This window comes from Hyperolius riggenbachi, chromosome 3 (assembly GCF_040937935.1).
Source record: "Hyperolius riggenbachi isolate aHypRig1 chromosome 3, aHypRig1.pri, whole genome shotgun sequence".
Classification (NCBI taxonomy): domain Eukaryota; kingdom Metazoa; phylum Chordata; class Amphibia; order Anura; family Hyperoliidae; genus Hyperolius; species Hyperolius riggenbachi.
Window position 1 is genome coordinate 226,252,421 of NC_090648.1, and position 13,480 is coordinate 226,265,900.

The 13,480-nt window shown below is 44.3% G+C and overlaps 1 protein-coding gene across 2 annotated transcripts in view; it reads left to right on the top strand.

Moving 5' to 3' along the window:
* The first annotated feature begins 2,067 nt into the window (after positions 1–2,067).
* CHKB (choline kinase beta) overlaps positions 2,068–13,480 on the top strand; it is a 72,860-nt gene continuing 61,447 nt past the window's right edge. The window contains exon 1 of one of the 2 annotated variants that reach the window (XM_068275872.1): positions 2,068–2,595. In XM_068275872.1, coding sequence (XP_068131973.1) covers positions 2,309–2,595 — 287 coding nt within the window. In that variant the 5' untranslated portion in view covers positions 2,068–2,308. The remainder of the gene's footprint in view (positions 2,596–13,480) is intronic. The other variant, XM_068275869.1, reaches the window with a different exon arrangement.

Genomic DNA, 13,480 nt, shown 5'->3' on the forward strand with positions numbered 1-13,480 from the left:
TCTCAATAGCAGCCCAGCAACTAGAATTTCTTAAAATAAAAAAAATAAATAAATAAAAGAGGACAGAAATAGCCAAGATATGGTAAGACAGATGTAGTTTTAGGAGCTATGTTATGACACCTGTAATTTTAGGAAAGTTACATGGTCAGAATCGAACCTGGAAATCCCGAAGTTTGAGGCGGCCTTGTGAGGTGTTGAAGAAGATGTCTCTTTGCAGGATCTTTTCCCCACTGCTCTTGCTCAATTCTTGACACAATTGAAGAGTATGTTCCCAGTCAAGAACTCTTGCTTTCACTTCAACGTTCCGAGGCATCTTATTCTAAAAGTTATAATCTTGTATAAGAGCACATAGAAAGTAAATATCCCTAGTTTACTCTCCCATTTGTTAATGTAACTTAAATTTGCATAATTCCACAATACAAAAACTATTGTGTACCGCATGAGTAGTTCTGTGCCCAGGAGTCTCCCCCATCTGTAATGTGTAACCCTCAGGCCCATGGGGAGAGTAAAAGCGATGCTCACCTGTCCGCTGGCACACCTCCTCCAGTGTCTCAGGTCTTCTCTCCATCGCCACTGGGTGCCCGTATGGCACATACAAGGTCATGCACATTCCGCCGAGTCAGGGGGGGGATCAGGCACAACCATTAGCGATAAAGAAAATGCATGGGACTCTGGAAAAGGCGCCCCAGCAGATAGGTAAACATCACCACTTCCACGCTCACCGTGGCATAGCTCCCAACTGTCTCTCTTTTGGAAGGACAGTCGCTCTTTGGGAGCCCTGTCCCTCTTTCTATGTAAATATATATATATTTCTCGACTGAAAATTTTTTTATTTAATTTGCTCTAAACTTTATTCACATCTTTTAAATTGATATTATTTTCAAATGGTAATATGAAGGAAAATGAACCAGAATAGAAAGGACCAGAGTAGTTTGCATTACAAAACATATTTTTCCTGAAAAGCATATGGTGTATGCAACTAGGGGTGTGCCAGGGAGTGATCAGGGGTGTGGCTTGGGTCCCTCATTCTCATCTCAAAAAGGTAGGAGGTATGCTGCACAGATTTTATGCTGAATTATATGTACACTACACTGGTAGCTATAGATCCCTCTCTGATCAGAGAGGGATCTGTCTGATGGTCGATTCTACTGACCAGTGGCGTAGCTAAGGAGCTATGGGCCCCAATGCAAGTTTTACAATGGGGCCCCCCAAGAACTCTATACATAGCAATTGATACGGCGCACCAAAACCTTCCAATGGCAACTACACTGTCAGAGATGCAAGAAGGGGATGGGAAACAGTTTGGTAATGATTGCCACTATTCAAAGTATCTATAGAAGTGATTATTATGAGCACAGGACCAATAAAGAGCTAATACTGTAATTGAGGGAGGACCCTTTGGGGCCCCTCTAGCCCAAGGGCCCCGATGCGGTCGCTACCTCTGCACCCCCTATTGCTACACCCCTGCTACTGACCATTTGCCGTTGTATGGCCACCTTCATGCACTAATTGATCTCTCCTGCTCACAAAGCAATTCCCAACATGCACATTTACAGACTGATAAAATGCCTAAATAAATCAAACAGTAAATCAACCATAGATTTGTTCGATTAGTTTATGTTCTGCAGCTTCAGAAAAGTCTCCACCTAGCTTTATGATGTGTACCTGGCTTTCACAGGTAACAGGCAGGCAGAGCAAGGCACGGGCAGCAGAATATAGAAAATAGAGCCTGTATTGGCAGTTACACAAAGGACGGGTATCCTCTCTCTCACTGCCCGACTCACATTACGGATGGCTGGGCGTCTGAGACTTGCAGTTCCACATGTAATACACCTTCACCCGGGAATGATGTGTAGGCGGGTCAGGGAAAAGTCAAACACGTGCTGATTGGCGGGCAGGATACAGCAGCAGTGGCTAGTTATGCTCAGGGAGCTGGAAAGGAGGGAGCTCAGTGGGCGGAGAAGAGGGCGTTCATAGGGCGGAGAGGCAGGCGCTCAGTGAGTGGAGAGGCCGGACCTGGGTGTGGTCTCGCTCACACAGCGCTCTCTGTCACACCCCGGCAGCCAATACAATTAAATGAAGGAGCCGTGTCGATGCTTCATGATCACAAGCGAGCTTACAGCACTGCCAAATCCCACCCCCTGGCGCCGCCCCGTCTGCAGGCTGTGACTGGATGCAGCGTTGTAGACCCCGGAGAGGGCGTGTCGGATACACGTAGTGGACTGGAGATGAGCTGGAGGAGTCTGGTGACCGGTACTAGACTGTCAGTCCGCAGGCAGAGCATGCTGCACCAGACAGGCCAGACTGCATGGAAGGGCCTGGAAGCGAAGCTCAGCTGTCTTCTCTCTCCGCTATAACGTGTAATGAGCATACCGGAGCCATGTCCAGTCCACCGGAAAACCCCCCGTCCAGCAATACGAAGCCATTGGATGCTAAGCAAGATGCAAAGCCTGCAGCAGAGCCCATGTCACCAGGTGGGCGAAGGCTTGAACTGAGCAAAGAGCTGCAAATGAGAGCCTTCAGTTTATGCAGAGAATACCTAAGAGGTGCTTGGACGAGCATCCAGCCACACCAGATGAGAGTTTCAGTGGTCAGGTAAAGTCTATAGGTATATCTAGCAAAATCGCTGAGAATTAAAATCCATGCAAAACATGTTAATATATAGTGACTAATTTTGTATGTCCTCCCCAACCCCCTCTAGATCATGGATTCTTTTCTACAGCTACTGAGCTAGCTGAGTGTAATTGTCCTAGGGTGACATGGTTAAATGCTTCTTTTACACTGCAAATTTGATTTGCGAAGAGATGCTTCTAATTTCCATCAATATGTGCTGCCATGCATGCGCAGTACGATTTTTCAGGATCGGCACATGTGGTATCGAAATGTGCTATTTGGAGGGGGTAAAGTAATGCTAGGTACACATAGTTCAATTTCCTGTCTGATCAACAGGTAATTTTGGTGGGAAGTTGTATTGTGTTTACATGTCCAAACTGCTCCTGATCAATTATCCTATGATAACTTTGCTAAATTGATCCCATTATCGACTGGAAACAGATCAGACCTGCCAGAATGATCATCCAATTCCTGTCAATCTGGCAAAAATGTTAAATCATGTGTAGCTAGCATTTGGGGTCAGAGCGAGAGAGGTTAGATTCAAGCAAAGGTAGAAGTTGGCGCCAGGCATTGGGCAGAGGTGGAAGTTGACGTCAGGCGTCGGGCAGAGATGGAAGTTGGCATCAGGCATCTGAGAGGAGTAATAGTTATTAGTGTTAGGAACTGAAAAGGGGTAGGTCAGGGTTGAGTCCCGTATACACACACACACATGATTAAAGTCAGCTGAGACGATAATCCTGTGTGTGTACATCAGCCCCCGATGATCGACTGCCTCTTTGCCTGAAGTCCACCAGGCGGGATCAGCTTAGCCGAGTGACAGCCAGTTGCTTTGTCCTTGCCCTACCTGCCACGTCTGTGTCGCTCTGTTGGCCCTCTTCCTCCCCGCATTTAAACAGCGCAAACTCCTACAGTTCACTATTCTAGTTCAGGGTCCCTTTCAAACCCATTTCAAAAAAGCTTGTAAAACCGGTTTCTTGTTGATCAACGCATCCAGACCCGGCCTGCGAGGAAGTTCTGCGCATACCCAGTTGAACTAAGCACTCGTGTACTGAAGCATAAAACCTGCTCGAGTAGCTTTGTTCTACAGACCTTGTTTACTCATGCCCAGTCTGAATGCACTTCAACAGAAGTTGAAGAGGGACCCTGTGCTTGAAAGTCGGGCTTGTCTGAGGACCAAGGAAGCTTCTGTACCATCCAGAGACTTCTTACTACTGTGGTAAGTATCTAATTCCCCACAACTCTAGGTTTGCTTAAAAAGAACACCTCTTTCACATTCAGTTGGTTAAAGGCAAGGATGCATGGGAAATGATATGCACATAATTGGAGGACACTGAATAAAATAGTGATCCAATTTAAAAGTAAAGCATGGCTAAAAGACAGCTTTCGGCCCCTAAAGATGCAGAGAAAGTGATATTGTGTTATGGCAGCAGTAGAATCACACTTAAAAGAAACCAGAGACGAAGAATAGTCAAAGATTTATACATACCTGGGGCTTCCTCCAGCCCTATCCGCATGGATCACACCCATGCTGCCGTCCTCAGGCTTCTCCAGTACCGGGTCCCGTAACTTCGGCATTCACAGCCAGTTTGACGTATGCGCAATGTGCGCCGTCCGTCTCCAGCGGAGAATAGTACTGCGCCTGTGCAGTACTATTCTCCACCGAAGAGAGATGGAGAGAGCACACTGCATTTGCTCAGACTGGCCGAATTTCTAAGACCCAGTACCGGAGCTGGAGAAGGCTGAGAACGCCGGTGTGAGAGCGATCCGTGCGGATGGGGCTGGAGGAAGCCCCAGGTATGTATAAAAATGTGACTATTTTTCGTCTTTGGTACATTTTTAAAGTGTACCAGAGCTAAGATAGAAAAGTTGTGTACATACCTGGGGCTTCCTCCAGCCCCATGCGCTCAGATAGCTCCCACGCCGCCGTCTTCAGCAGTCTTCTGTATCGAGTCCCGTTACTTCCTCCAGTTGAGGCCAGTCTGCATAAGAGAAGTGCGCCCTCTACATATCTCTCCGGCAGCTGCTGGAGAGATATGTAAATAGCGCACTTCACTTGCCTCAGGCTGGCCGCGACTGGAGGAAGTGATGGGACCCGATACAGAAGATGAGAAGACTGAGGACGGCGGCGTGGGAGCTATCCGAGCGCTTGAGGCTGGAGGAAGCCCCAGGTATGTATAAAACTTTTTTTTTTTTTTTTTTTTTTTCTCCTCAGCTCTGGTTTTCTTTAACCCTTGTACACACATTCAATTTTGACTGCCCAATGACGGCCAATTTTCACACATCTGTTGTATGAGAGCCAACAGATTTTGAATACTATGAACAAATTGTGCAGATAATCTCTCCTGCTACATGGAAGTGGTAAAATTAGCCAGTGATTGATCAATCAGCGTTGATTATGTGTACAAGGCTTTATTGAAAAGATAAAGAAAATCATAAGACTGAGTAAAATATTGGGTTCTTGATAAAAGATTACTTTAGCTCATGCCCTCTTGGTGTTTTTTTTTTTTTTTTTTTTTTTTTTTTTTTTTTTTTTTTTTTTAAACCATCAGGTATTAAAGTTCCAATCCGAAGTATTTATTAGACTCCACGTCTACATATAGGTTTAAACCTCTTGTTATGTGATTGGCTGTATCTAAAATGACTGTTGCTAGCAGGGAATTTGGGCTCTATTGCACTGGTGACAGTTTTGTTCTTAGCTCTGCAGACATGTCAATAGCCTACAGGCTAGCAATGCTGCTATAGAGGAGGGGCTGATGGTGCAGGTGGAGTGACTAGAACAATGGGCTGTGAAGAGAGTGATAGACAATTCACAGAGGCAACACGCAATTCAGAGGTATGCGCACGCAGCATGAACATACCTCTGCTTGTATCTTGGGTAGCTTTGCTTCGAGTTAGATGTGCTTTAAAGGATAACTGAAGTAAGAGGTATATGGAGGACTTCCATATTTAGTTTCCTTTTAGTTGCCTGGCAGCCCTGCTGATCTATTTGGCTGCAGTAGTGTCTGAATAACACCAGAAACGAGCATGCAGCAGTGTTCTCCCCAGGCTCTTTTAGCCAGGTGCTCCACCTGGCTAATTTTGGTGAGCACCTGGCTGTTATCGGCTCGCCTCCATAACCTCCTCCTATGCTGTAATCATCGTTGCATTGGCCTTGAATTCCTCCCCCTCGCATCCCACCCGCCTACCTTTTCATGCCAACCGGTTGGAAAAAAACTGCTGGGGGAGAACACTGTGCAGATAACCTTGTCAGATCTGACTATAATATCAGAAACATCTGATCTGCATATGCTTGTTCAGGGTCTATGACTAAACGTATTAGAGAAAGAGGATCAGCAGGATAGCCAGGCAACTTGTTTAACTGGAAATAAATATGGCAGCCTCCAGATCCCTCTCGCTTGAGTTGCCCTTTAAAGGGGAACTGAAGAGAGGGGTATATGGAGGCTGTCATGTGTATTTCCTTTTAATCAATACCAGTTGCCTGGCAGCACTGCTGGTCTATTTCTCTGCAGTAGTATCTGATTAAAACCAGAAACAAGCATGCAGCTAGTCTTGTCAGATCAGACTTATAAGTCTGAACCACTGAAACACCTGATCTGCTGCATGCTTGTTCAGGGGCTATGGCTAATAGTATTAGAGGCAGAGGATCAGCAGGGCTGCCAGGCAACTGGTATTGTCTAAAAGGAAATAAACATGACAGCCTCCATATACCTCTCTCTTCAGTTTCCCTTTAAGTTGCAAAAATATTTGTGCAGCACTGATAAATAAGGCCTTGATGAGTGTATTTTTACATTTAAAAAGATCCCTTCCAGGTTTAAGCTAGATTCTTTACATTCTTCCATGTTGTTCAGCTCAGGCGACCTTTAGGGCCCGTTTCCACTATCGCGGAAACGGCCGCAAATCCGCAGAGTTTCCCCGCAGGCAAATCGAGCAGGGAAACTCTGCCATAGGGGATAACAGCGCCACCGGCCGAATCTCTTGCAGTAGCGATTCGGCCGGAACCCCCTACAGAATTCGCGGCGGAGGCTGCGATTCCCATAGCCGTGCATGGCACAGCTCATGGGGTTCGCCTGCGATCCCGCCCACCCGCTCAGTGCTGGCGTGCGTCTACGAGACGCACGCCGCACCAGTGGAAACTAGCCCTTAGTAATATAATCCTAGTAAGGCCTGGAACCCACTAGGAGCGCTTTTCTAGCGCTTTGTGATTTGAAAAGATCTTGCTAATGTAATGCTATGGGTGTGATCCCACTTGAGCGATGTGATTTTATAAAAATTCCCCATAGCATTACATTAGCAAGAGCTTTTTCAAATCGCTAGCGCTTAAAAAAAGGCTGAGTTTGACCCCTACATACAGCAATGCATGAGAGAGAAAAACATTGGGAAGTCAGTTCTTCTAAAGCAAGCTTTTACTTTGATCAAGAGCATGTTCCTGAATAATGAAAACAATTTCTGATAATAAAAATTAGATTTCAGTCTGGCCAATGGCACAGGGTCACCACAGCCAGCCATGTGTCAGTTTTTAGAAAATATGTAAACAATGGTTTCTTCCTTTAGGCTTCTTGCACACAGGGGCGTTACAGGCGCACGTTACTGCAGCCTGTAACGCTCCCCCAACGCACAGCAATGTAACACAAGTGGGCTGTTCACACTGCCCACGTTGCGTTACATTGTAACGCAGCAAAGTGCTGCATGCTGTGCGTTCTACGCGGCTAAGCCGCGTTACTGTTTGCACATGCTCAGTCTTGTTGGGGAGGAGGGGAGAGCGGCCGGGCACATGGCTAATTAATATTCACTGCACTCAGTGACGTGCAGTGTTTATTTCCTGGAGCGGCCGCTCTGTGCGGCGATTGGCCGGGCGGGACCACGTGATGCCGCATGCGTCCAAGAGTAGGCATCACGGACGCCAGAGTGAGCTGCACAACGCGGCTCACTCCGACGCCCACACCAGAGAGCACCAGGCACGTGCCCTATAATGTCCCCTAAACGCAACGTCCTGGTGTGTAACTAGCCTTAAAGGGCAACCGAGGCAACATGTGACATAAGATAGAACTGTGTATGTACAGTGCCTAGCACACAAATAACTATCCTATGTTCCTTTTTTTTTTTTTTTTTCTTTCTCTGCCTGAAAGATTTAAAGAGACTCTGAAGCGGAAAAACATTATGATGAATTGGTTGTGTAGTACGGATATTTACTAGAACATTAGTAGCAAAGAAAATATTCTCATATTTTTAGTTATATAGTGTTTTTATAACATTGCGTCATTCTCTAATATTTGCAGTTTACACACTACTCCGCAATCTAAATTATTTTACAGAGCAAGCCAGTGAACTATTGACCTGTCCTCTGGCAGAGTAAAAGACGATGCAATGACTGACAGTTGAGATAACAAGCTTCAGAAGACAGAGCTCTCTGCGACTTTGAAAGTCTAGGAGCTCAATGGCGCTTTTGCATAGTTAACTGGAGTTTCTCACGTTTTCCTGTACTGGAAATATTAGACTTATATCTCTGCTCCTAATGTTTTATTTCTGAGCTGTAATACACATGCAAATCATTATATCTTATTTTTTGTTTCACTTCAGTGTCGCTTTAAACATCAGGTATGCAAGTGACAGTTTCTGTCCGGGTTGGACTTGGTCAGGCTATAGCATAACCCTCGCTGACCATTAATTACAGCCATAAAACACTTTCCTGTCATTAATTGGCTTCTAAGAGCAGGAAAGAGATAAAAAGGATCAATAAATCATAGATTTGAGCTCTAGCATACTTCAATGAATGTGTCATTGAGCAGAGAAATGAAACAGTAAAAACTTACAAACTAGATTTAAAGATAAAATAAAACTGGGACATCTAAAAAGTCATTTTTAGGAGAAGGAGGGTAGATACAATAGTTTTTTTTTTTTATCATCTTATTTTCACCTCGGATGTCCTTAATGCTGGGCATACACGCTTTGTTTCTGCCGCTCGATTCTCCCATTCGATCGTTTTGCCGCTCTATTGTGCAGTCTATTCTCTTATCTTCTGCTCCTTTTTTCTTTTTCCATTCACTTCTATCACAAATCGAGCGGCGACGATTGAACGGGAGATCGGAAATTATCTATCGAGCCATCTATCTGGCTTAAAAACGAACCGTGTATTCCCAGCATTAAAGTGTACCTGATGCGATATGTGACATGATTAGGTAAACGTGTGAATGTAGAGGGCAAACATACAGTATAATCTCTAATACTGTAAACGTTTGGGTATAGTAAACTACTTCTCCAGGTCCCAGCCAATCTCCATTATAAGTCTATAGGCGCAACGCCTGGTATATTTTTTTTGCCCTCTACGTGATGCTGACTCTGGATATAGTAAACAATAGACGGAGCATGCATCATATATCAGTGTAAAACTCATGGTCGTCTGCTCTCTTCTGGCTGGGTGCAAGTGAGTTGATGCCTGATAACATTTGTAAGACATGAAGAATGGCACCGACGCTGAATATACCGTACTGTACAAATAAGCTGCCTGGGAAGATGAGGAATAATTTGAACATAAAAAAGAGGATGCAGTGCTACTACTTTCACTTTGCAATAACTGACACAAGTATCGTCATAGTCCTCCCACGGGATTCTATGCACTCCTGGGAATCTCTTCCCTTATTAGCGATGACGCTCCTGGTAGTTTGTGGAGTGCAGTACAGGCTTCCTTCATTTGTAGTGCAGATTAGAGTGGGCCTACTCGCTGCAAAACAAAGGAGCATGGAGAGTAGAGTGCTAAGTCTACTGTGGATGTATCGGAGTCATTAGCAGCATTTTTGAAGAGAGGCTTCCATGATTGCTGAACTGTGAGCAGAAAAGTTTTCAGGACACCTGCTGCAAGTTCTGCACACAGAGGTATCTGAGCCAGTCACAGAAAGCGAGTGGCTGCCTCTATTCAGTGACGACTGCAATTTTTAAGGAGCTCTAGACACACTACCAGCAATTTGTCCAGCCTGACTATGCAGCCCTAAGGTATACTTAACTTTGTAGTCCACCAAGTGTGGCAGGTGATGTTGGATAAGGTCATTGCTGAGATCTGATCTACTATCCAGCATGTCGCTGTGAGAGAATGGTAGATATCAATAGTTTCCAAAATGTACTATTTGTATGTTCAACTTAAAAGGAACCAGAGACGAAATAAAGAAAAGATTTTATACATACCTGGGGCTTCCTCCAGCCACATACGCACGGATCGCTCCCACGCCTCCGCTGCCTGCAACTACGAGAACCGGCTCCCGTCACTGACGTCATCAGAGCCAGCTACGCAGAAGAAGTGCGCCCTCTACGTATCTCTCCTCCAGCGGCTGTTGGAGAGATACGCAAAGAGCACACTTCTCCTACGCTAGACTGGCTCCGACTGACGGAAGAGCGGGGAGCCGGTATGTATAAACTCTTTTCTTTATTTTATCTTTGGTTCTCCTTAAAACAAACCTGAAATAAGATATCCAACAGTTTACATTGGTCCTCAACAGGCAAGACACTCGGGATTTCCAATGCGTAGAGTGGTAAATCCACTTCATCTGCAGACAAGCCGATTTGTTTGCGGGCCTTTAACTCAAGACATACAGTGGTGTGAAAAACTATTTGCCCCCTTCCTGATTTCTTATTCTTTTGCATATTTGTCACACTTAAATGTTTCTGCTCATCAAAAACCGTTAACCATTAATTAAAGATAACATATTTGAACACAAAATGCAGTTTTAAATGATGTTTTTTATTATTTAGTGAGAAAAAAAAAACTCAAAACCTACATGGCCCTGTGTGAAAAAGAAATTACCCCCTGAACCTAATAACTGGTTGGGCTACCCTTAGCAGCAATAACTGCAATCAAGCGTTTGCGATAACTTGCAACAAGTCTTTTACAGCGCTCTGGAGGAATTTTGGCCCACTCATCTTTGCAGAATTGTTGTAATTCAGCTTTATTGGAGGGTTTTCTAGCATGAACTGCCTTTTTAAGGTCATGCCACAACATCTCAATAGGATTCAGGTCAGGGCTTTGACTAGGCCACTCCAAAGTCTTCATTTTGTTTTTCTTCAGCCATTCAGAGGTGGATTTGCTGGTGTCTTTTGGGTCATTGTCCTGCTGCAGCACCCAAGATCGCTTCAGCTTGAGTTGACAAACAGATGGCCGGACATTCTCCTTTAGGATTTTTTGGTAGACAGTAGAATTCATGGTTCCATCTATCACAGCAAGCCTTCCAGGTCCTGAAGCAGCAAAACAACCCCAGACCATCACACTACCACCACCATATTTTACTGTTGGTATGATGTTCTTTTGCTGAAATGCTGTGTTACTTCTACGACAGATTTAACAGGACACACACCTTCCAAAAAGTTCAACTTTTTTCTCGGCGGTGCACAGGGTATTTTCCCACAAGTCTTGGCAATCATTGAGATGTTTTTTTTAGCAAAATTGAGACAAGCCTTAATGTTCTTTTTGCTTAAAAGTAGTTTGCGCCTTGGATATCTGCCATACAGGCCGTTTTCGCCCAGTCTCTTTCTTAAGGATGGAGTTTTGAACACTGACCTTAATTGAGGCAAGTGAGGCCTGCAGTTCTTTAGATGTTGTCCTGGGGTCTTTTGTGGCCTCTCGGATGAGTTTTCTCTGCGCTCTTGGGGTAATTTTGGTCGGCCAGCCACTCCTGGGAAGGTTCATCACTGTTCCATGTTTTTGCCATTTGTGGATAATGGATCTCACTGTGGTTCGCTGGAGTCCCAAAGCTTTAGAAATGGCTTTATAACCTTTACCAGACTGATAGATCTCAATTACAGTACTTTTGTTCTCATTTGTTCCTGAATTTCTTTGGATCTTGGCATGATGTCTAGCTTTTGAGGTGCTTTTGGTCTACTTCTCTGTGTCAGATAGCTCCTATTTAAGTGATTTCTTGATTGAAACAGGTGTGGCAGTAATCAGGCCTGGGGGTGACTACAGAAATTGAACTCAGGTGTGATAAACCACAGTTAAGTTATTTTTTAACAAGGGGGGGGGCAATCACTTTTTCACAAAGGGCCATGTAGGTTTTGAGGTTTTTTTTTCCCTCACTAAATAATAACCATCATTTAAAACTGCATTTTGTGTTCAGTTATGTTATCTTTGACTAATAGTTAACGGTTTTTGATGAGCAGAAACATTTAAGTGTGACAAACATGCAAAAGAATAAGAAATCAGGAAGGGTGCAAATAGTTTTTCACACCACTGTATATCTGCAATTACCAAGGAAAATAAAGCTAATCCAGGCCTCGCTTGCCAGTATTCAAAAAGATTCCTTTATTGGACAGACAACCATAGAATTTTATCAAAATCACAGTAAAAACATTAAAACCGCTACAAAAGCCCTAGGAGTGCCACAGCGCTTCCCCGCTACCCCACACGCTCCACTCATCCAATCATTCACACCAGCCGATATATGGGATATATATCTGCATGCAGATGTATTGTGCGAAGTTAGCAGTTCCTGGTTCCTGCAATAGCTATTGCTTAGATGCCTTCCTGTAATCTAATCAAAATATGACATTGTTTCTTCTATCCCCGTCTATTGCAACCAGTACAGATCATCTGATATTCAGCCATTGCTTCAAATACTCCAATTGCAGCACAAGCTCTGATTGCAAGCCAGTTCAATTTAGTTTCAGTCATTAGCAGGTCAGCATTGCATGCACACGCATCATCAGCTATAACAGCATCTTCACTTTGCAAAGCTTTAAGAATGCAGTTGCTGTCAGCGGTGCACAGAGCATAGTGTTAAGCAAGTCTTGTATACGCAGGAGCTGCCAGCAACAGTCATAACAGTTGTATACCTCACTTGCGGGGCGCCAGCTCCCTGTATGTTGTATTCCCCCAGTGGGATGTAGTTACTCACGCTCTGCAGCGTTCTCATGGCAGGCGGCAATCCCTTCAGCAGCCGCTGTGTTTGCAGATCTACCCACACCAGGAATTGTAACAGCGTGGTCGCGGGGATTACTTCCGAGCAGCGTGGAGTTAGAGCAGTGGGCGAGGCCGGCCTCCTATAGCTCCTCCCACCCTGCTCTGTGCACCGCTGACTGCAACTGCATTCTTGAAGCTTTGCAAAGTGAAGATGCTGTTATAGCTGATGATGCGTGTGCATGCAATGCTGACCTGCTAATGACTGAAACTAAATTGAACTGGCTTGCAATCAGTGCTTTTGCTGCAATTGGAGTATTTGAAGCAATGGCTGAATATCAGATGATCTGTACTGGTTGCAATAGACGGGGATAGAAGAAACAATGTCATATTTTGATTACCGTAGATTACAGGAAGGTATCTAAGCAATAGCTATTGCAGGAACCAGGAACTGCTAACTTCGCACAATACATCTGCATGCAGATATATATCCCATATAGCGGCTGGTGTGAATGATTGGATGAGTGGAGCGTGTGGGGTAGCGGGAAAGCGCTGTGGCACTCCTAGGGCTTTTGTAGCGGTTTTAATGTTTTTACTGTGATTTTGATAACATTCTATGGTTGTCTGTCCACAATAAAGGAATCTTTTTGAATACTGGCAAGCGAGGCCTGGATTAGCTTTATTTTCCTTGGCAATTGCAGTGACATAATGAGATAAGCATAGGTACATATAGTACTAGCGCTAATAAGAAATTGTCTGAAGTGTATATATAATTTTTTTTTTTTTTTTTTTTTTTAACCTGCACTTTGTAGTAAAGGTTATACTATCAAGAACATTTATTCATTTTAGGGAAATTTGGTAGCCAACCTTATCCTTGTAGTACATTTTTTAACTACGTGTAAGTAAACTTATGAGGACAAAGTCAAATTGTGTTCCTTCAGGAGCTGCATGTGTTTAGGTCACATAGTTTACTGGACATGACAAATCTAT